Below are 24,478 nucleotides of genomic sequence, written 5' to 3' on the forward strand. Positions count from 1 at the left end.
TGGTTCATGGGTCTATGCAGCTTTTCTGGCATATATACATACATACATATACACACACACACACATATATATATATATATATACACATACATACATATATGTATAACAAAATTTTTCAATTAAGGCACTATTAACATTTTGGGCTGGATAATTCTTTGTTGTAAGGGGTAGTCCTGAGTTTTTAGAAGCATCCATGGTCTGTACCCATAAAGTAGCAGTGTTATCTCTCATAGTTATGGCAACTATAAAACTGTCTGCAGATATTGTCTATTGTCCCCTGGAAGGAAAAATTATCCCTGCTTGAAAACCAGTGGCATATCAGGGAGAGGAACAGTACCAAGAAGATATCCAGATTATTCAGGCCAAGGAGGCATCTGTGGATGACAGATGCTCCAGAAAATGACTCCAGTTATAATCTAGACAGATGCTATCATCCTCTGAGAGTTCTGGAATAGAAGCTGAAAGGGAACAAAATCTAAACCCCCTTAGCCAGTGTTTGCCAGACACTGTTCTCAGAGTTTTATATACATTCGCCTATTTGATCCTTGACAAAAGATTGGTATCATTATTACCCCGATTTTACAAATGAGGAAACTGAGGCATTGTAAAATAAAGCAACTTGCTATAGCCCACTAGATAGTAACTGGCATGACTTGTATTCAAACCAGGCACCTGGCTCCAGACTTGTGATCCTTGTAGAAGAAAATTCTAGCAATTCTGGCATTTCTGTGTGTCTTCTAAGCAAGATATTAGTAGCTTTGTTCAAGGACATATAAATAGCAAACACCTTTGAAATGTAAAGAGAGTCTTTCTGTCTCTGGGAAAGAGACATATTTGTTTACAAAAACAGTGATTCTCTATGGAGAGATTTAGAGACAACTCTACGGGACACTCCAAAGTAATGAAGCTAGAGTCTCACTCCCCTTCCTAGAGATCTCGCAGAGTAATAGAGCTAATGTATCTCTCTGAAAGGAGCAACAGACTTGTCATCAGCTGCTGTGTAATATCAGGATCTCTTAATCTCTGGGTTCCTCCGCTATGACACATATGCATTGTGTGCACAGTATCTACCTGAGCCTACCTCCATAGCACCCCCATGGGACTTAGTGGGCAGGGGGAACTGGGGTGAGCATGAAGAGCAAGTTGCCAGTTGTTCTGTGAGCAATAAACTGTCTAAATCCATTTGGGCTTCTTATGTCCTTACAGAACAAATCTATGGTGGTGTGGCAAGCTGACCAAAGAGCCACTTGCTGCTTAGAAACTCTTACCAATTGACGCTCCTAAGCACTAAGCCAGAAGTCTATAAACAAGAGTTTTGTGCTGGTTTAACTACATCGGCACTCACTATGAAATTTTAGAACTGTTATAATCCATCTGAAGCTCACTTTACTTATCAGAACAGAAAGTCAACTCCTATGAATAGATAAAATTAATGAGGGAATACCATGTACAAATTGGCTTTAAAAACACCTGCAGCTTTCAATTACTCTATTAAAGGTGAAATGAACAATAATCTTATATTTTGTCTTTGTTTTCTAGTACTTATTCTCAGCTTATGTTCCTAGTTTCAAAATAGGTAGGTAGATGAGTATTATCCCAGAGGAGGACATAAATTTAACTAATCAGTCAATCAGAACTGGTTGGGAGTCAGATCTGTCACTTTTGGAAAGCTACCTAAAATAAGAAAGCACTGTTTGAATTGCAGATAGATCTACCATACGACCCAGCTATCCCACTGCTGGGAATATACCCAGAGGAATGGAAATCATCAAGTCGAAGGTATACCTGTTCCCCAATGTTCATCGCAGCACTCTTTACAATAGCCAAGAGTTGGAACCAGTCCAAATGTCCATCATCAGATGAGTGGATACGGAAAATGTGGTACATCTACACAATGGAATACTACTCAGCTATAAAAACGAATGAAATACTGCCATTTGCAACAACATGGATGGACCTTGAGAGAATTATATTAAGTGAAACAAGTCAGGCACAGAAAGAGAAATACCACATGTTCTCACTTATTGGAGGGAGCTAAAAATTAATATATAAATTCACACACACACACACACACACCACACACACAAAACCGGGGGGGGGGGGGAGAAGATATAACAACCACAATTACTTGAAGTTGATACGACAAGCAAACAGAAAGGACATTGTTTGGGGGGAGGGAGGTTTTGGTGATGGGGAGCAATAATCAGCCACAATGTATATTGACAAAATAAAATTAAAAAAAAAAATAAATAAAATAAATAAATAAATAAATAAATATTTCCACATTGAAAAAAAAAAAAGAAAAAAGAAAGCACTGTTTGGTCCATGGTTTTATTATTTGTAAACCTTTGCTGAGTTGTGGTAAGAATGAAAGAACATTATGCAGAAAAATTACTTCCTACTGTACCAGAACATAAACTCTGTAATATTAGGATTCTGCCGAGTCCTTTGCACATGTCTGGTCAAAACAGTGGGCAACTATCATAATAGAACTCCATTTCAGAAGACCCAGTAATGCAGACACTAACTCCCAGGTCACCTCTCTTAATAGAGGTGACTCGACTTGGGGCAGAACAAATGAGGAGACAACTCTCAGATAAATAGTATTTAGCAGAAACTATTCACTTTCAGTTAATTGCTGGCCAATGTATGAGCAGTGTAGGCTTGCAACTCTTCTATTACCTCCAAGGCTCACACTCACCCACAACACATTCTCAACTGATGTAGGGGGTGGCCACTCACCAATGACATCATCTTCATGGTTAGAACCTTCAGTAAACCAAGCCTCCCCTCTGGTTCCCGCCCGTCCATCCAGTACTTACTTCTAATCTCTTCCTGAGCCTTGGTCCAGAGATCTCTCCGGTTGATCTGCAGAAACAGGCACAGTGTCACCTCCCAAGCCTGCTTTCCTGGGTAATGCTTGTCCAACAGCTTTGCTAGATCTTCTTTTGAAGCCTTCTTTAGTTCAGCCCATGGGATTGGCTTGAGTCCAAATTTCAGAGGTTCTTGCTTGAGGAGCTCCTTAAATTTCCAAAACTGATCCTTTCTAAGCTCCTCCAGGTACCAAAACAAGCCAAAGTCAGAAAAAAAAGATTCAGCCATCTTGTCCCAGGAGTGTAAGCTTAGACTTCTCTAGAGGAAAAAACCATCAAGAACAAGGAATAAATGACATCTGGGGGAAAGGATATGATTACAGAGTTCAGACTCAGCAGCATAAAGTGGTTCAAAATTATTGATTTTATGCATTTCTTGCTTCAAATGTATATGGCCAGATTTTTCTGAGGAAGAACCTCCATCCTTCAACTTTCCACAATAATGCATGTGAATTCAATGCTAGCAACTAAAAATTCAGTTCATGTTAAATTGTACGTCAGAGAGAATTGTAACTAGCTAAAACCATAATAAAACTTTGAAGTTTGTCAGTGGGGCCAAAGAAGGAAAAGTTAGGATATTTCTATCCTTACTTCACAGTGTATCTCTCAGGACAATTCAGAGAAGAGTTGAATATTGGCTTTCTGTGATTTTGGGAACTTCTATCTAAGGGTCAAAAGACCATGTAAATTAGGGGGCTTCCAGTCAAGACGGTGGAGTAGACAGTTCCTCGCATTGCTCTCTCCCACAAATCAACCAATTTGCAACTATTAAAAAGCAACAACAGGAGGCCTGAGAGCTGTGCCGGAACAGGCAGGAGCCATGCACCATGGGATCCCCAGCCCAGGCCAGCACCCACCACCCGGAGAGGCCTGAGAACCACCAGACCCACACACCCTGAGTCAGCCACATCAGAACAGGCAGGCACCATGGGATCCCTAGCCCAGGCCAGTCCCTGCTGCCCAGAGAGGCCCGAGAGCTGCCGGGCCCACATGCCCTGAGTCAGCTGTGCCAGATCAGGCAGGAACTGTGGGACCACCAGCCCAGGTCAGTCCCTGCTGCACAGAGAGGCCTGAGAGCTACCAGGCCCACATGCCCTGAGCAAGCCATGCAAGAACAGGCAGGTGCTGCAGGACCCCCAGCCCAGGCTAGTTCCTGCTGCCCAGAATTGGTAGTCCCTTCAGGATCCAGGCCAGACATCAGGGTGGAAGGAGTGGACCATGATACCCTCTGCCACAATGACTAAACACCAAAGGAAAGATACCAGAGATAAAAAAATCAAGAAAGTACATCACCACCAAAGGAAAATAATAACTTTCAAGCTCTAGATCCTATAGAACAGGAAGTCTTTGAAATGACTGACAAGGAATTTACAGCAACAATTCTAACGAAACGAAATGAGATACAAGGAAACTCAGACAACACAATGAAATGAGAAAAATATACAGGATCTGACAGAGAAAGGTACAAAGAAATCAATGCCCTGAAAAACAATGCAGCAGAGATTGTGGAGCTGAAGGATTCATCCAATAAAATAAAAAACACAACAGAGTTTAACCAGCAGGTTAGAACAAACAGAAGAGAGAATTTCTGACCTTGAAGACAGGCTTTTTGAATTAACACAGGCAGAACAGAAAAAAGAAAAGAATTTTAAAAATTGAAGAAAATATAAGAGAGAGAACAGACAACCTTAAGAGCTCAAATATCCAAATCCAGAAGGGGAGGAAAAAAGAAATGGCATTGAAAATATATTCAATGAAATAATAGCAGAAAACTTCACAGGTATAGGGAAAGAACACAGATCTTCAGATTCAGGAGGCCCAAAGATCCCCAAACATATTCAACCCAAAAAGGTCCTCTCCAAGACATGTTATAGTCAGACTGGCAAAACTCAAAGACAAAGAGAGAATCTTAAAAGCTGCAAGAGAAGCAGCAAGTCACCTATAAGGGAGACCCAATCAGACTAAGATCAGACTTTTCATCAGAAACCCTAAAAGCCAGAAAAGAATGGGATGATATATTCAAAATACTAAAGGACAAAAATTGCCAGCCAAGAATACTCTACCCTGCAAGGCTATCCTTTCAAAATGAAGGACAAATAGTATATTTCTCAGAAAAACAAAAACTGTGGGAGTTCACTTCCACACGACCATCCTAACAAGAAATTCTCAAGGGAGTACTGGGTTTGATACCTGAAAAACAACCATCACTGCCATGAATACCCAAGAAAGAACAAACCCTACCAGTAAAACAAAAATGCTAACAATAAAGAGAAAAAATAGTTTATCTAACACCCCAAGAAACCAACAAACACAGAAGACAAACAAAAAAAATCAGAAAGAAAGGAGCAAAAGATGCTTAAGACATCTTAACAAAAATCAGTAAAATGCTAGGAGTAAATCAACATCTTTCAATAATAACTCTAAATTTAAAGGGATTAAATTCCTCACTCAAAAGACACAGACTGATTGATCAGATTAAAAAGATGGACCCAACTATATGCTGCCTTCAAGCGACTCACCTCACCTGTAAAGACACACATAGACTGAAAGTGAAAGAACAGAAAAAGATATACCAGGCAAATAGAAATGAAAAATGAGCCAGAGTAGCTATTGTTATATCAGATAAAACAGATATTAAAACAAAAACCATAAAAAGAGATAAAGAAGGCCACTATATAACGATAAAAGGATCTATCCATCGAGAAGACATAACAGTCATAAATATACATGCACCCAATGTCAGAGCAGCCAGATTTATAAAGCAAACACTATCAGATCCAAAGAATGAAATGGACACTAACACCATAATAGTGGGGGACCTGAACACCCCACTCTCATCATTGGACAGATCATCTAGGCAAAAAATTCAATAGAGAAACACAAGATCTAAACAACACTTTAGACCAATTGGACTTGGCAGATATCTATAGAACATTCCATCCAACAACCTCAGAATATTCATTCTTCTCATCAGCACATGGAACATTCACCAGGATAGACCACATGTTAGGTCACAAAGCAAGTCTCAACAAATTCAAAAAAATTGGAATTATTGCATGTATTGTTTCAGATCACAATGGATTAAGATTAGAAATCAATAACAAACAAAACTCTATAAACTATACAAACACATAGAAATTAAACAACATTCTACTTAATGACATAAGAAGAAATTAAACAGGAAATCAAAAAATTTCTTGAAACTAATGAAAATAATGGCACATCATACCAAAACCTGTGGGATACTGCAAAAACAGTACTAAGGGGGAAATTTATCTCATTAAATGCTTACTTCAGAAGAATGGAAAGATGGCAAATAAACAACCTAACACTTCAGTTTAAAGATCTAGAAAAACAAGAACAATCCAAACCCAAAGTTAGTAGACAGAAAGAAATAAGATCTGAGCAGAACTAAATGTAATAGAAACCCCAAAAATGATAGAAAAGATGAAACAAAAAGTTGGTTTTTTGATAACCCTCTAGCATAGCTAACTAAGGAAAGAAGAGCGAAGACCCAAATAACAAAATTAGAAATGAAAAAGGTGATATTACAACTGATACCGCAGAAATACAAGGAATCACTAGAGACTACTGTAAACAACTATATGCCAACAAATTTGAAAATCTGGAGGATATGGATAAATTTCTAAACACATACAAACTACCAAAATTGAGCCAAGAAGATGTAGAAAATCTGAACAGACCAATAACAATAAAAGAGATTGAAACTGTTATCAGAAGGCTCCCAAGAAAGAAAAGCCCAGCACTGGATGGGTTCACTGCAGAATTCTACCAAACCTTCAAAGAGGAACTGATCTCTTCAAGGTATTCCAAAAGACTGAAACAGAGTCCATTCTCCCAAACTCATTCTATGAGGCGAACATCACTCTAATACCAAAACCAGACAAAGATACATCAAAAATAGAAAACTACAGGCCAATATCCTTGATGAATTTAGATGCAAAAATCCTTAATAAAATACTTACTAACAGAATACAGCAACACATACAGAAAATGATACACCATGATCAAGTGGGATTCATCCCAGGGATGGAAGGTTGGTTCGACATATGCAAATCAATAAATGTGATACACCACACCAATAAAATCAGAGACAAAAACCATATGATCTTCTCCATAGACGCTGAAAAAGCATCTGACAAAATCAACATTTGTTCATGACAAAGACCCTCTATAAGTTAGGTATAGATGGAAAGTATCTCAACATAATTAAAGCCATGTATGATAAACCCACTGCCAATATCATCCTGAAGGGGGAAAAGCTGAAAGCTTTTCCTTTAAGAACAGGAACTAGACGAGGATGCCCACTCTCACCACTCCTATTCAACACAGTGTTGGAAGTACTAGCCAGAGCAATCAGAGAAGAGAAGGAAATAAAGGGAATCCAGATTGGAAAAGATGAAGTCAAACTGTCCCTGTTTCTGGATGATATGATCCTGTATATTAAACAGCCTAAAGCCTCTACAAAAAAATTCTTAGAGTTGATAAATGTTTTCAGCAGTTTCAGGATACAAAATCAACACACAAAAATCAGTAGCACTTCTATACTCCACCAGTGAACATGCAGAAAAAGAAATCAAGAAAGCCTGCCCATTTACAATAGCCATCAAAAAAAATAAAAATAAAATAGGAATAAAATTAACCAAGGATGTGAAAAATCTCTATGAAGAGAGCTACAAAACACTGTTGAGAGAAATTAGAGAGGACACAAGAAGATGGAAAGATATCCCATGCTCTTGGATTGGAAGAATTAACATTGTGAAAATGTCCATATTACCCAAAGTGATATACAGATTCAATGCAATCCCCAAAGTTCCAAAAAGAATTAACGTTGTGAAAATGTCCATATTACCCAAGTGATCTAAAGATTTAATGCAATCCCCATGAAAGTTCCAATGTCATTTTTCTCAGAGATGGAAAAAGCTATCCAGACATTTATATGGAATAACAAAAGACCACACATAGCCAAAGCAATCCTGAGCAAAAAAAAAAAATAAAGCTGGAGGCATAACACTACCTGACTTTAAACTTTATTACAAAGCTATAATAGCCAAAACAGCATGGTACTGGCATAAAAATAGACACGGATGAATGGAATAGAATAGAAAACCCAGAAATCAACCCACACACCTACAGCCATCTGATCTTTGACAAAGGCCCGAAGTCTACACACTGGTGAAGAGACTGCATCTTCAGCAAATGGTGCTGGGAAAACTGGATATTTAAATGTAAGAGAATGAAACTAGACCCGTACCTCTCATCATATACCAAAATCAACTCAAAATGGATTAAAGAATTAAATTTACATCCTGAAATGATAAAACTCCTTAAAGAACACATATGGGAAACACGCTAGGAAGAAACTAACGGAAAAATAAATGGGCTTATGTCAAACTAAAAATCTTCTGCACAACAAAAGAAACAATCAGAAGGAAAAGAACCAACAGAGTGGGAGAAAATATTTGCAAAATATACATTTGGCAAAGGATTAATATTCAGAATATACAAGGAACTCAAAGAACTTTACACAGCAAAAATACAAATAACTCAATTAAAAAATGGGCAAAGGAGCTGAATAGGCATTTTTCAAAGGAATATATATGAATGGCCAACAGACACATGACAAAATGCTTAACATCACTCAGCATTCTGGAAATGCAAATTAAAACCACTTTGAGATACCATCTCACTCCAGTTAGGATCACTAATATCTAAAAGACTGAGAATGATAAATGCTGGTGAGGTTGCAGAGAAAAAGGAACTCTCATACACAGTTGGTGGGACTGCAAAATGATACAGCCTCTATAGAAAATGGTATGGAGGTTCCTCAAACAATTATAGATTGATCTACCATATGACCCAGCTATTCCACTGCGGGGAATCTACCCAGAGGAATGGAAATCATCATGCGAAAGGGATACCTATACTCCAGTGTTTATTGCAGCACTGTTTACAATAGCCAAGAGTTGGTAGACGAGGGTTGCAGAAGACACTGCCAAGAGTTGGAACCAGCTCAAATGTCTATCATCAGATGAGTGGATAAGGAAACTGTGGAATATCTACACAATGGAGTTCTACTGTTATACAAAAAAAAAAATGAAATACTACCATTTGCAACAACATGGATGGACTTAGAGAAAATTATATTAAGTGAAACAAGTCAGGCACAGAAAGAGAAATACCACATGTTCTCACTTATTTGTGAGAGCTAAAAATTAATAAACACACAAACAAATAAAGGGTGGGGTGGGGAACAAGACACAACAATCACAACAATTCCTTGAACTTGTTAAAACAAGTGAATAGATATGATGTAGTGGTGGGGAGATGGGAGAGAGGGAAGGGGGAAAGAGGAATGGGTAAAGGGTCATGAAAATCAACCAGAATGTATATTGAGAAGTCAAAAAAAAAAAGATCATGTAAATTAGTACAACCACTATGGAAAACAGTATGGAGGTATCTAAAAACAGCTACAGATATATCTTCCATATGATCCAGCAATCCCACTTCTGGGTATATACCCAGAGGAATGGAGATCATCATGTCAAAGGGATACCTGCACTCTCATGCTCATTGCAGCTCTGTTTACAATAACCAAGACATGAAACCAACCTAAATGTCCATCGATGGATGTCTGGATAAGGAAACTGTGGTATATTCCACACTATGGAATACTACTCTGCCATAAAAAAAATTAAATAGTCCCATTTGCAACAACATGAATATACCTGGAGAAACTTATGTTGAGTGAAATAAGCAAACACAGAGGGATAAATACTGCATGTGTTCACTCATATGTTGGAGATAAGGGAGCAAAACGGAAGGAAAGAAAGACCACAGTAGTGAGTTGGTCTTGTAGAAGGAGGGAACATTCTTTGGGCTCCAAAGTGGAGTGGGGGAGGAGGAGGAGGGTTGGGAATAACTCGGTGGTAGACACGGGGTACAAATGCAATTTGTGGTAATGGACATACTGCCAGTATGAATCTGGCCCTCACATCATGGGCATGAGGGGTGACAATCAGCTTTGTATCTCATGAATATTCACAATAAAAATAAATTAAAAAAAGAAAGACCATGTTATACTGAACATTCCTTGAAGGAGAACAGTTTCTGGTCTAGCTTGACTAAGTATTAAATATTTTTAAAAAGCCAAACAAACCTAAAAGTGTGTCTTTGGTGCATGAAATTTTAATGAATTCCTGAAAGATAGAAGTTAGACAGCTGCGGCTGAATGAAAATCCAAATTTCAAAATAAAACCAAGAGAAAACTAGTCCAAGGATACTCTAGCTTAGGCACTGTGGTCCTGGATAGAAAGAGGAATCTCTGGGCAATCATCTCAGTGATGGATCAAGGAGGTACATTCCACATAGCACTGCAGGTCAGCACATACTGTATGGAGGAAGGACAATAGCTCCAGAAATCCCATCATTCGATGTAATTGAAGTTCTAGGAAGAAAGAACAGATAGAAGAGAAAGAAACAATTCGTGAAAGAAAGCATTCCAGATCTGCAAAAAAGACCTGCCATCTTCAGTGTAAAAGCTCCTGCTTGCCGTGTTTTAAGGAGTATGAGAGGTAAAAGATCACATCATATTTAACTTTCACAGTTTCAGAGATAAAGTCTACAGTCTAGATGACTACGGTCCAGTTGCATTCTCTAAGACATGTTTGTAATTTAAAAATTTTTAGTCACATTTAAAAAGAGTTTAAACAAAAAGGGAAAATATTCATACACTTGAGTAATATATTATTTAATTTAGTATGTCTAAAATATCATTTCAAAACATAAACCACCTTTTTTAAACATCAGTAAAATGTTTTACATGCTTTTTATACTAAGTCTTCAAAATCTTGTGTATTTTACAATTACAGAATATCAAGTTTAGGTGCTAAATTTTCTTTTTTTTATTGAAACAATTGATTTGAAACAATCAATTGAAACAATTGAGACACGTAATTCTGGGGTATGGAATTGAATATCAATATCTTTGTACAACATATGATGACCAAATCAGGATAATTAGTATACTTATCTTTACAAAACATAATCATTCTTTCTGACCCTTAACCAATTTCTCACTAACCTCACTCCCACACCCCCTTTCCCACCTCTAATAACAACAGTTCTGTTCTCCCCTTTTGAAAGTTCAACATATTTTTGTAATTCTTCCTTCCTTTCTTCCTTCCCTCCTCCTTATGAGTGAGGACATACGGTTTTTCTATTTCTGTGCTTTTCACGTGTTTCATGTTAAGTGAAATTATGTTATTTCACTTAATGTAATTTCCTCCAAGCTCATCCATGTTGCTGTGAATGGCAGAATTTCTTTCTTTTTTTTTTTTTTTATGGCTGAGTAGTATTCCATTGTGTATATATTCCCACATTTTACTTATCCAGTCATCTATTGATAGACATTTAGGTTTGTTAATACTTGATTTCTGTTTAAATAGCATAAAATATGCAGTTGGGAAAAGTAAATTCTCATACCTAAGTTCTTTTATATATACATAAGTTTTCCAAATGAATCAAGTGTTGGTTTTAAAATTAAAATCTGCATTAACTAAAATTAAATTTCTCAGTCTCATTAGCCACATTTTAAGTGCTACAAAACCACACGTGACTAGTAGCTAGCATTTAGACACTGCAGGACTAGATGTCAGAAATATATAAGTAGTTTACTAACAAAAGGTGTGATTTTCAAATTATTTAATAACTGCCACAGCACCGTTCCCAGATAATGTACTTAATATCATTCTTTGTCTATGAGAAGATGTTATTTTTTGAGAATTTTTATGGCCAACACTGAATATAAGTTGGCAATGCAAAGAAAAACTCCACAAATAATTTAGAGTAAATAATTGTTGACCAAAATATTAATCCAAAAGGTTCACATGGAAAACAACAAATGGTGGGAAACAAACAAACAAAAAATCCCCACAAAGGAACAAAAACAATTAGAATAGCTTTACTTAACTTGTAGTTATAAAACTTCATAAATTAAAAAGCACATAATACGAAGCATAGTTTATTGAATTTAATGCAAATTCAACGTAACCACAACACGATCAAGAAAGAAATCACAATCCATGTGTCCTTTGCTTCATAGCAACACCCTCCTCCCAAGAGATTACCACTACCCTGATACTTAGTGAATTTTGTTATATAATCTTACCATTTAGATATGCATTCTAAACAATATAATTTGATATCATACAATAATTTTTAGTACATAGAATGATAAAGTCTTTTTTACCTGGCCTCCTTTGGTTGGCATTTTATTTGTAAGATTAGTTCATGTTGTTTCATGTAGCTATAAATGGTTCATTTACATTGGTATCGACGTAGCAGGTGCTCAGTTTCCCTGGGCTCAGGTTTCAGGACGTGCCTCTGGGTTTCCAGCCACTCCCTGAGGTCTCAGGCCCCCTCCTCTAGGCCTTCTGCTAGAGGAAAGTTACTGTTGCCAGTTAGACCTATTTTCAGCACTAAAATGGGGACAGTGAGACCAAAAGGGGCTGGTTTATGCAAATCCATTGGCCTAGCATGTTCAGTAGAGAAGGGTCGCATAACCCTGGTAGCTGAATGACCTTCCACTAGAAGTGCTAGAGAGCACAGAATATTCTTGACTATGTCTGGTGCATGTGACAGGATCTGATCAATAAACGTCCTCTAAGAAGAGACCAACTGAACATGTGCAAGACTAAATGCTACATACTGGGAACCACTCCCTTAGCTGAATATTCATTAGGTAGAGAAGCTATAAAAGCCGGATCCCACCAGAAGGCAGGCTTGTTGCTCACTTTCCTGGAGGCCACAGACACTTTGCTGGCTGAGGTATGTATACTTTACATTATACCAAGCTTACTTCCAGAAAGTGGCTGCTCACTCTCTTGAGCCATCCTGCACTCTGTACTGAACTTTAGGTATTTCTTGCTTTTGTGTTAAACCTAGTGTGAGCCCTGCTCAATCTGTGGAGCTATGCCGCACCCTGTCTATGGGACCTGTATTTCTTATCTATTATATTAAACTTGTTCTTACTTTTTACCATGACTCTGCCCTTGAATTCTTTCCTGTGGGGCATCATGAACCTAGAAAGAGGAAAGCGTGGGTTGAAGCCAACTGTCAGGCCCCCTGGACCCTATCTCCACATCAGTATATAGTATTTCACTATTAATATTCCACAGTTTATTAATGCTATGGTTGACTGGCACGCACTTGTTTTTTTTTTTTTTGGCTAACGTAAATGGTACCTCTATGAACAAGCTTTCAGATGTATCTCGGTAAATACGTAAGCACACATTTCTCTAGGTTTATATGGATAGCATGTTTACTACATAAAGCCCAACAATTTTCCCTTGTGATATACTAATTTACATTTCCACCAGCATCCTGAATTTCTTTTTTCCACAATCCTGCCCATACTTAGTACAGTCTAATACAATTTTAATAATGAAAAAATTCAACTGACATTAAAATTGTAGATAATCTCATTCTGGGAGATGAATATAAAGAGGTGGGAAGGAAATGTGAAAGATTTAGTTTTTTTGTCTTGTTTGGAGGGGAGTTTTTTTTTATTATAGTACATAAGAATAAAGTTAGATTTACTAAAGGTATTAATGTCTGAAGAGTAACAAGAAGAACAGAAACAGAGTATTTAATTTTCTCACCATATGAAACCCTCCAGATAATAATTACAATTTAACAAAAGGCAGGAAATGAAGCAGAAATATATGTTAGACAAAAATAACACACGTAGCAAAAATAATTGTAGATGTAATTATGACTTCAGCACATTGAATAAGGTAAATTTACTAATTAAATAACGCTGACATTGGGTAAATCAACATCCTACCATATGTTGTTTATAAGAGAATCCTAGAAAGTAAAGTAAAATGGGGAAATAATAAGCCTGGTAAATTCTAACCCAACAAATAAGTATAAAATATAAACATTTAAAAGCACTCAAGCTAGAACGCACAAAATGGTCTAATTAAGAATCTTTGGGGCCGACCCCGTGGCGCACTCGGGAGAGTGCAGAGCTGGGAGTGCAGCCACGCTCCCGCCGCGGGTTTGGATCCTATATAGGAATGGCCGGTGTGCTCACTGGCTGAGTACCAGTCACAGAAAAGACAAAAAAAAAAAAAAAAAAAAAAAAAAGAATCTTTGCACGCCAAAGTTCAGTCTCCCAAGTTATAGAATTTAAGAACATATGTACATGGCAGCATTGCATCACACACAAAGAAATAATGACAAATACACAATCATAGTTTAGACCAATATATCTCTCTGGCAATTACAAACCATGAGTATAATATTATATACCATTTACAGCCACGTGCTAAAGAATGAAGCTGAATACTTACTTAATACCATACACAAAATTCAACTCAAAATGGATCAAAGGACTAAACATAACCTGAAACTATAAAACTCCTAAAAGAAACCATAGGGCAAAAGCTTCAAGACATTGGATTTGGTAGTGATTTCTTGATATAACACCAAAGACAAAGGCAACATTAAAAAAAAAAAAGAACCTCATAAAAATTTTTTAAAATTTTACATCAAAATATTAAAATAGTTACAAGGCAACTACAGAAAGGGAGAAAATATTGCAAATCATGTATCTGATAAAGGATTAATGTCCATAATAGCATAGAAAGCCATAGTTAATTTTTAAATGTGCATTTTAATACACTCACAAATAAGGAGAAACTAACTTATTTAGAAACGAATAAACAGACTTCACAAAATAAATTTAAATGGCTGTTAAATATAGGAAAAACTTCTTAGGAGCTTATTTTTCCATCCATATTTGAATAAATATATAACACATAGAAGATGTATAATTTACATTATAATGTATGGGAAAATAGTTATTAAATGCAGGAGGTAGAAATACAGATGTTCGTAGTTTGGGATGAAAATCTGGCAGCCTCTACTGAAATAAAAAATAAAAATTTTCTTCAACCCCACAATTTCACTTCTTGGTGTTTATTCCAATGTAGCATTGCACACGTTCCCAGAGTTTTGTGTGCACAAATGATCACTGCAGAGTTTTAAATAATTTCTTAAGAGACAAAAACCTAAATATTAGTAAGTAAAGGAACAGTTGAATAATGGTACAATTATATGGTACAATCCATTATACAGACCCACATGGAACGTTATACAGACAATAGATTCCATATTAAGTAGGATCCACAGGAGGTCCTTCCTGCTGGAAGACAGACCATCCCTTCTCCAGTAGAGACCAAGAGGAAGCCCTGAATACTCCAGTAGAATATCTATCAGATACTCTTGCCCTCCATATGAGTGCCCAAAGTCTTACTATGGCTACTTGATTAACTGGGGTTAATCTCATGGCACCTTGTGCCTGTGTGCACTTTGTCCATGTCTATAACATAGACACCATAGTCAAGACTCAAACCACTCCTTAACATGCATATTCTAGTTCACAAGTGACATTCAGCATCTCTGTTTTTGTTTTTATATCTTCCCTTTACACAACAGCTGAGATCTTTCCATTGCACCCTCTTGAAAACATAGTCCACTATCATCAATAAAACCTTATTTGTTGAAATATTCTGAGACATCACCAACATGGCAAAATAGATAATCCCTGGCACCACTTTTCCCACAAGAGATCAACTTGTGACTATTAAAACACTAACACTGCCATCCTGAAATCACTGGAACTTGGAAAATGAGGGAGGAGAGACTCACTGAGTTTGTGATGATGTGGTAAGCCATGACAAGCAGGATGAGGGATCATTCTGATTAGACCCAATCTCTGCCACTCCCTGGGCCAGCATGGCACAGCACACAGAGCAGCTACCTGGAGAAGGCAGTGCTGCAATGGCACCATTTATGGGAAGCTATGTGAAGTCTACAGGGAAGAAGGGTGCTGTGGCCAACAGAGAAAAAATTAAATATCACTTTGGAGTGCACCATTCAATTTCCCAGGCCAGCAAAGCTACTCACAAGCATTCCATGTGCCCACATACGAGGAAGGGGCTGCAGCCAATGGGAGGAAAAAAATCACTCACAGGTCATTGACTCTTTGTGGAGGACTTGTGCAAGGCCTGCCTCAAGGAAAACATTTGCAGTGCCGGGAGAAGGGACTGATCTACAGGGGCACAGCACTGGCAGCTGATCTGCATTCCAATCAGCATGGCCACCACACAGTGGAGACCAGTCAGTGCAATAAAACTGCAGGGTCACTGTTTGCAGGAAAGATTCAGTCCCATGTCAAAATTTCCACAAGCTCAATTGCATTGGTGGAGAACGAACATATCCCCAAATGACTAAAAGTCTGACAACTAAAATCCAGCCATCACAAAAAGTTTTCCCCAGTCTGAGAAACAACAGCAAGCCAACAATTTAGCTCAGGCATAAAGTTCAAATTCCAGTCCCCACAGGAAGTTTTCCTCAATTTGGGAATTAACCATAGGACAGCAAATTAGTTACACTGCAGTTTTAAAGTGGTGTTGGTTGCTATTAACCCACCACAGATAGAATATAAAACACAGACCAGAGACAAAGTTCAGATATTGAGTAGTAAAGGTCTAACACCACCAAAAACCACCTATAAAACCTAGAAGAGGTAGCCATATCCTAAAATGCACAGATACCAATGTAAAGACACAATGATCAAGAACAGAGAAATATGACAAGACCAAAGGAAACAAACAAAGTTCCAGCATTGGACCCAGAATAACAGAAGGTTTATTAAATATTTGACGGAACTTAGAATAATCCTCTTAAAGATGTTCAGAGAGTCACACACACACACACAAAATATAGATAGCAAATTAAATGATATTCGGAAAACCTTCCAGAAGCAGATGAGAAACTAAAAAATTAAAGGAAAAAACCCTCAAAAATTGGAGGAATAGAGAATATATTATCTGAACTCAAGAACTTGATGGAAAACTCTAACAGCAGACTTGACTAAACAGAGGAAAGGATCCGTAAGCTCGAAGACAGAACATACAACATTATTCAATCAGAGGAACAAAAAGAAACAAGAAAAAGAAAATAAATAAAACAGAATTGAAGCATTTATGGGACTCCTTCAAGTGAAATAATCTCCTTCTCCTCAAAATTAGAGTACCTGAAGGAGACAAAAAAGGAAGAGACCTAGCCGGCATATTTAAAGGAATAATGGCTGAAAATTTCCCAACTATGAAGAAAGATGACAACATACAGATACAGAAAGCACAGAGATCACTAGTCAATTTCAATCCAAAGATGAACACCCAAAGACACATTGTAATCACATTATCAAGAACCAAAGACAAAGAAAGAATAATTAAAGCATCAATAAAAAAGAAACTACTATAACATTGAACACAACTCCAGTATGGCTGATCCTGGTGTCAGAGACATGGCATTGGCTGCAGCTGTGTGTGTCTTTCTCCTATATACCACCACGCTCATTTATTGTGCTACACAGGGTCCTGGCCAGGCTCCTGCTGCCCTCCCACACTCTCCCACTCATGTTCTCCCTCATATTATCTGTCCTTTCCTCTGTGTGGTCACTTTCTGTGGAAGGATTGCATGTTGGGCACCACTAGTCTTCTATCTTGCTCTGCCCTTCTATTTTCTGTCTTTTTCATAAAAGGCATTCTAACTGGAGTGAAATGATATCTCAATGTGGTTTTAATTTGCATTTCCCTGATGTTAGTGATGAGCATTTTTTCATGTGTCTGTTGGCCATTTGTATGTCCTTTTACGGGAAATGTCTGTTCAAGTTCTTTGCCCATTTTTTATTTGGATTATTTGTTTTTCTGCTGTTGAGTTGTTTATATATTCTGGATATTAGCCTCTTATTTGATCTGTAGTTTGCAAACATTTTCATTCTGTAGGTTATCTGATCTCAAAGACAGTCTCTTTGAAATAATCCAAGCAGACAAGAAAAAAGAATTTTAAAAATGAAGAAAATCTAAGAGAGCAAGCAGACAATCTTAAGTGCACAAACATCCAAATCTTAAAAGAGGGGGAGAAAAGAAAGGGCTTTGAAAACATATTCAATGAAAAATAGTGGAAAACATCCCAGGTATTGTTAGCGATATGGACTCGCAGATCCAGTAGGTTCAAAGATCCCCATGAACAGATTGAATCTTAAAAGGTCCTCTGAGACACAAATGTAGTCAAACTGTCAGAAGTCAAAGACAAAGAGAGAATCCTGAAAACAGTATGAGAAGGTGTCAAGTCACCTACAAGGGAGTCCCCATTAGATGACAGCAGATTTCTCAGCAGAAACCCTACAGGCCAGAGAAGAGTGGGGTGATATATTCAAAGCACTAAAAGAAAAAAACCTGCCAGCTGACAATACTATACCCAGCAAAGCTATCCTTCAGAAATGAAGGAGAAATAATGTATTTCCCAGACAAAAGCTGTGGGAGTTTACCACCACACAACCAGCTCTGCAAGAAATCCTTAAGGGAGTCATGTACCTGGAACCCCAAAACCAACAATTACCACCATGAATACAAGAGAACCACTGCTAGAGAAGATATGCAAATGAGAAAGAGAAAGAAACTATACCATAGCAACTCAAAAAAACAAATATTGAAGACAATAAAAGGGAAAGAAAATCACAGAACATGTTTAAATCAACCATATGAAAAGCAATTAAATGTCAGGAGTAAGACAATATCTTTCAATAACAAGCCCAAATATAAATGGATCAAACTCTCCACTCAAAAGAAAAAGACTCACTGATTGGATTAAAAATGTAGACCCAACTATATGTTGTCTACAAGAGACTCATCACTTTTAAGGACAAACACAGACTAATAGTGAAGGGATGGAAAAAGATACACCAAGCAAGTAGAAACCAAAAATGAGCAAGAGTAGCAATCTATTCTTATATCAGATAAAATAGACTTTAAACCAAAACCATAAAGAGACAAAAAAGTCATTATATAAAGATAAAGGGATCTATCCAGCAAGAAGACATAACAATCATAAATATATATGCACTCAACATCGGAACACCCAACCATATAAATCAAACACAATTAGACCTAAAGAAAGACCCCAAGTATAATAATAGTTGGGGATATGAACACACCTCTCTCAAAATAAGACAGATCATCCAAACAACAAGTCAACATAGAAACACAGGATTTAAACTACACTTCAGACCAGTTGGACCTGTTAGATATTTACAAATCATTTCACCCAACAACTACAGAATATACAATTCTTTTCATCAGCACATGAAACATTCTCCAGGATAGACCACATGTTAGGTCACAAATCAGGTCTCAACAAGTAAAATAAATTGAAGTTATTTTTTGTATCTTTTTGGACCACAATGGATTAAAACTAGAAATCAATAACGAGAAAACCTCTGGAAACTATAAAAACACTTGGCAATTAAACAACATGCTTCTGAACAACCTGTGAGTCCAAGAAAAATTAAACAGGATATCAAAAAATGTCTCGAAACTGATCAAATAAAGATCCAACATACTAAAACCAGTGGGATACAGCAAAAGCAGTATTAAGAGGGAAGTTTATTGCAATAAACACTTACATGAAAATTACCACTACTTGTAAAAAAAGTAGAGGTGGTCATTAGTCCTCTTAGTTCCTACTGAGTTCAAAGATCTAGTCCATGGCTTCCGGAATTATCTGTGAGGATGGACCAGTTTTGACTCTTTTGTAAAACATAAAAAAGTTCAATTTTTAAAAAAGACAAAGAGTCCATTGTTTAGATATACCACATTTTCCGTATCCACTCATCTGATGATGGACATTTGGGCTGGTTCCAACTCTTGGCTATTGTAAAGAGTGCTGCAATGAACATTGGAGAACAGGTATACCTTTGGCTTGATGATTTCCATTCCTCTGGGTATATTCCCAGCAGTGGGATAGCTGGGTCATATGGCAGATCTATCTGCAATTGTTTGAGGAACCTCCATACCATTTCCATAGAGGCTGCACCATTTTGCAGTCCCACCAACAATGTATGAGAGTTCCTTTCTCTCTGCAACCTCGCCAGCATTTATCACTGTTATTTGCAAGAACATGGATGGACCTAAAGAGAATTATATTAAGTGAAACAAGTCAGTCACGGAAATAGAAATATCACATGTTCTCACTTATTTGTGGAAGCTAAAAATACACAAATAACCTGGGGGGAGGGGGAAGAAGACACAACAATTACAATTCCTTGAAGTTGATACGACAAGCAAACAGAAAGGAGGTTGTTGGGAGGGAGGGAAGTTTTGATAATGGGCTACAATAATCAACCACATTGTATATTGACAAAATAAAATAAAATTAAAAAAATATATAAACACGTGGGGAAAAAAAGACAAAGAAAAAGAGATAGCATGATTTCAAACAAACAACCTAATGCAACATCTCAAAGAATTAGAAAATCAAGAACGATCTAATACCAAAGTTAGCAGATGGAAGGAAATAATAATAAGTGAAAATAAGTGAAAAAGGAGACATTACAACTGATACCACAGAAATACAAAGAATCATTAGAGACCATTATGAACCACTATATGCCACCACACTTGAAAACTAGAGGAAATGGATAAATTTTTGGACACATACAAACTATCAAGACTGAACCAAGAAGACATAGAAAACCTGGACAAACCAATAACACACAAGATTGAAGCAGTAATCAGCAGTTTCCCAACAAATAAAAGCCCAGGAAAGGATGACTTTATTGATGAATTCTACAAAACCTTTAAAAGGGAACTAGTATCAATTCTATTAAAATTATTCTAAAATTAAACAAAGCCGTTGTCCCAAACTCATTCTATCATGCCAGCAACATTCTGATTACAAAACTGGACAAGAACACAACAACAAAAAAGTATCAGGTCAGCATCACCTTGATACCACAATCAGACAAGGAAACAACAGAAAAAGAAAACTACAGGCCAATATTTCTAATGAACATAAACACAAAAATCCTTAACAAATTATTAGCAACCAGAATACAGCAAAACATCAAAAAAATTATATGTCACGATCAAGTGGGATTCATCCCAGGGATGCAAGGGTGGTTTGATATACACAGGCAACAAATGTAATATACCACATTGACAAAATCAAGAATGAAAACAATATGATTATCCCAATGACACAGAAAAAGCATTTGACAAAATTCAACATCCCTTCATGATAAAGGGTATCATCAAATTAGGTATAAAAGGAAAATATCTCAACACAATTGAAGCCATATACAACAAGCCCACTATCAATATGATCCTGAATGGGGAAAAGCTGAAAGCCCTTCCCTTAAGAACCAGAACAAGACAAGGATTCCCACTCTCACCACTCCTATTTAACATATTATTGGACTACTCACCAGAGCAATCAGGCGAGAGAAAAAAATAAAAGGCATCCAGATTGGAAAAGATGAAGTCAAACTTTCCCTGTTTGAAGATGACATGATCCTATATGAGAAAACCTAAAGACTATCAAAAAATTTTTAGAGCTGATAAACGATTTCAGTAAAGTTGCAGGATACAAAATCAACACGTGAAAATCAGTAGTATTATTATACGCCAACAATGAACTAGTAGAAAAGGAATAAAAAAGCAAGCCCATTTGCAATAGTCACCAAAAGAATTAAATACCTAGGAATCAATTTAACCAAGGAGGTGAAAGATCTCTACAATAAGAACTACAAGAGATTATGGAAAGAAATCAAAGAGGACAAAAAGATGGTAAGACATTCCATGCTTTTGGATTGGAAGAATTAACATTGTGAAAATGTCCATACTACCCAAAGCAATTTACAGCTTTAACACAAACCCCATCAAAATACCAATGACATTCTTCACAGAAATAGATAGAACAATTCTAACAGTATATGGAACAACAAAAGACCCCAAATAGCCAAAGCAATCCTGATCAAATAAACAAACAAAGCCAGAGCATTACATTTCCTGACTTTGAATTATATTACAAAGCTATAGTAACCAAAAAATCATGTTACTAGCTAAAAACACACTTGAACCAGTGGAACAGAATAGAGAACCCCAGAAATCAACCCACAGAAATCATCTGATATTTCACAAAAGCACCAAGAACATACATTGGGGAAAACATTGTCTCTTTAATAAATAATACTAGGTAAACTGGACATTCATATGTAAAATAATGAAACTAGACCAGTACTTCTCACCACATGCCCAAATAAATTCAAAATGGATTAAAGATTTAAATAGAATACCTGAGACTATAAAGTCCCTAAAAGAATACATAGGGGAAACACTTCATGAGGTAGGACAGGGCAAAGACTTTATGAATAAGACCCCCAAAACAGAGAGAACAAGAGAATAAATTAAAAAATGAGATTATATCAAACTAAAAAGCTTCTGCACAACAAAAGAAACAATTAACAGAGCAGAAAGACAATCTACAGAATGGAAAAAATATTTGCTAACTATGCATCCTACGAGGGATTAATGTCCAAATATACAAGGAACTCAAACAACTTCACAGTAAAAAAAAAACAAATAAATTAAAAAATGAACAAAAGAGATGAATAGGCATTTCTCAAGGAAGATATGGCCAACAGACACATGAAACAATGTTCAACATTACCAAGCATCAGGGAAATGCAAATCAAAACCAAATTGAGATATCATCTCACCCCAGTAGATTGGCTGTTATCAAAAAGACAGAGAATAACAAGTGCTGGTAAGGACGCAGAGAAAAGGGAATCCTCCTGCACCACTGGTGGGACTGTAAAGTAATGCAACCATCATGGAAAACAGTATGGAGTTTCCTCAAAAAACTACAGATAGAACTACCATATAATCCAGCAATTCCACTGCTGGGTGTATACTCAAACGAATGGAAATCACCATATCAAAGAGATATCTGCACTCCCATGTTCGTTACAGCTCTATTTACAATAGCCAAGAGTTGGAACCAGCCTAAATATTTATTTAAAGATGACTGGATTTGAAAAATGTGTTGCATACATTCAGTGGAATACTACTCTGCCATAAAAAAATGGAACTCTGCCATTCGCAGCAACATGTATGAACTCAAGAAAAAATTATGTTAAGTGAAATAAGCCAGGCACAGAAAGAAATACTATGTATCTTCACTCATAAGTGAGAGCTAAGAAAATAAATAAACAACAACAACAACAACAACAAAATAAAGATACAACAATCACAATGTACACTGAACTTTCAAAAGGAGGGAGCAGGAGTGAGCTTACCACAGGTGGGAAGGGAGGGTGGTAAAGGGCCACAAAAATCAATTACATTGTATAATGTTGAATACACTATCCTGATTTGAGCATCTTATATTGCACACAGGTATTGATATTCAACATATGTACAATCAACTATGTTTCAGTAAAAAAATTAAAATTAAATTTAAAAAGTGAAATAAGCCAGGCACAGAAAGAGAAATACTACATGTCCTCACTCATAATTGGTCGTGAGAAGAGAGAGAGAGAGAGAGAGAGAGAGAGAGAGAAGGATGGAGGGAGAGAGAACCATAAAACCATAATATGTTGAACTTTCAGAAGAAGAGAACAGAACCGTGGTCACTAGAGAGGGGAAAGGAGGAGGATTAGGACGAAATTGATTAATTGATTAGTGGACACGAAGAATGAGTACGTTTTGTAAAGATGAACATGCTAACGAGCCTGATGTGATCATCACATATTGTACACAAGTACTGATAGTCAACACTTTACCCTACAAATAGATATAATCAATTATGTTTAAATTTCAAAAAGGACAATATTGTTTTTATAAAACCAATTTTATTGCCCATAATCTCTTTCTGGACTTAGAAATCAAGCACACTTTGGATTTATGCCTAATAAATGAGGTAGTAGAAATTTTAAAAGCCAAGGACAAATTTTGATGTGACAAAGTAAACTAAATTTGTTAGAGGTTATTTTGGAGGTCACCCATAATTTAATTTTAAGACAGAAATTAGTGAGGGACACATAGTTCCAAATTCAAAATATCACCAAAAATAATTTTTTCAACTGAGTTCTCCTTTAAACATTTATTAAAAAGAAGCTTTAGTTCATAAAGAACATAGCTATCTAAAATGCATTTTTCTGATGTTAATACAGTAAGAAAATTCCATGATTACAACTATGCCAAACACTATGATATTAAATTCACTACTTATCCATAGCTAACCAAGATTATGTTTATGAAACTAAGTTATGAAAATTTCAGCATGTTCAACAATTTAAGATTTTGATAAAGTTGGAAGAAAGAAGACAAAAAGATATTGAGCATGAAAATTCAATATGATGTCCTGTAAGAAAGAAAACCTAAGAAAAGGAGAAAATAATAACATAAGAAATTATACTATTTAAAACTATGCTATCTACCGTAAGTGAATAATTTTGCAGCATATGCATGTATTGAAACACTATACTGTACCCCACAAATATATACAAGTAAATGTTAAAATAAAAAATAGATAAAAAAAATTTTTAAAAAGAATGAAATTCTGCCAGTCACAACTGGATGAATGAACTTAGAGAAAATTATGTTAAGTGAAATAAGCCAGGCACAGAAAGAAAAACACCAAATGTGCTCACTCATAAGTGGGAGCTA

The 24,478-nt window shown here is 36.5% G+C and overlaps 1 protein-coding gene across 1 annotated transcript in view; it reads right to left on the reverse strand.

Annotated features, from left to right (window-relative positions):
- LOC134371605 (NACHT, LRR and PYD domains-containing protein 9-like) overlaps positions 1-3,102 on the reverse strand; it is a 42,742-nt gene extending 39,640 nt beyond the window's left edge. The window contains exon 1 of the mRNA XM_063088443.1: positions 2,823-3,102. Within this exon, the coding sequence (XP_062944513.1) occupies positions 2,823-3,102 (280 nt within the window). The remainder of the gene's footprint in view (positions 1-2,822) is intronic.
- Between the last annotated feature and the right edge of the window lie 21,376 nt (positions 3,103-24,478).

Source organism: Cynocephalus volans, chromosome 3 (assembly GCF_027409185.1).
Source record: "Cynocephalus volans isolate mCynVol1 chromosome 3, mCynVol1.pri, whole genome shotgun sequence".
In the NCBI taxonomy this organism is placed as follows: Eukaryota; Metazoa; Chordata; class Mammalia; order Dermoptera; family Cynocephalidae; genus Cynocephalus; species Cynocephalus volans.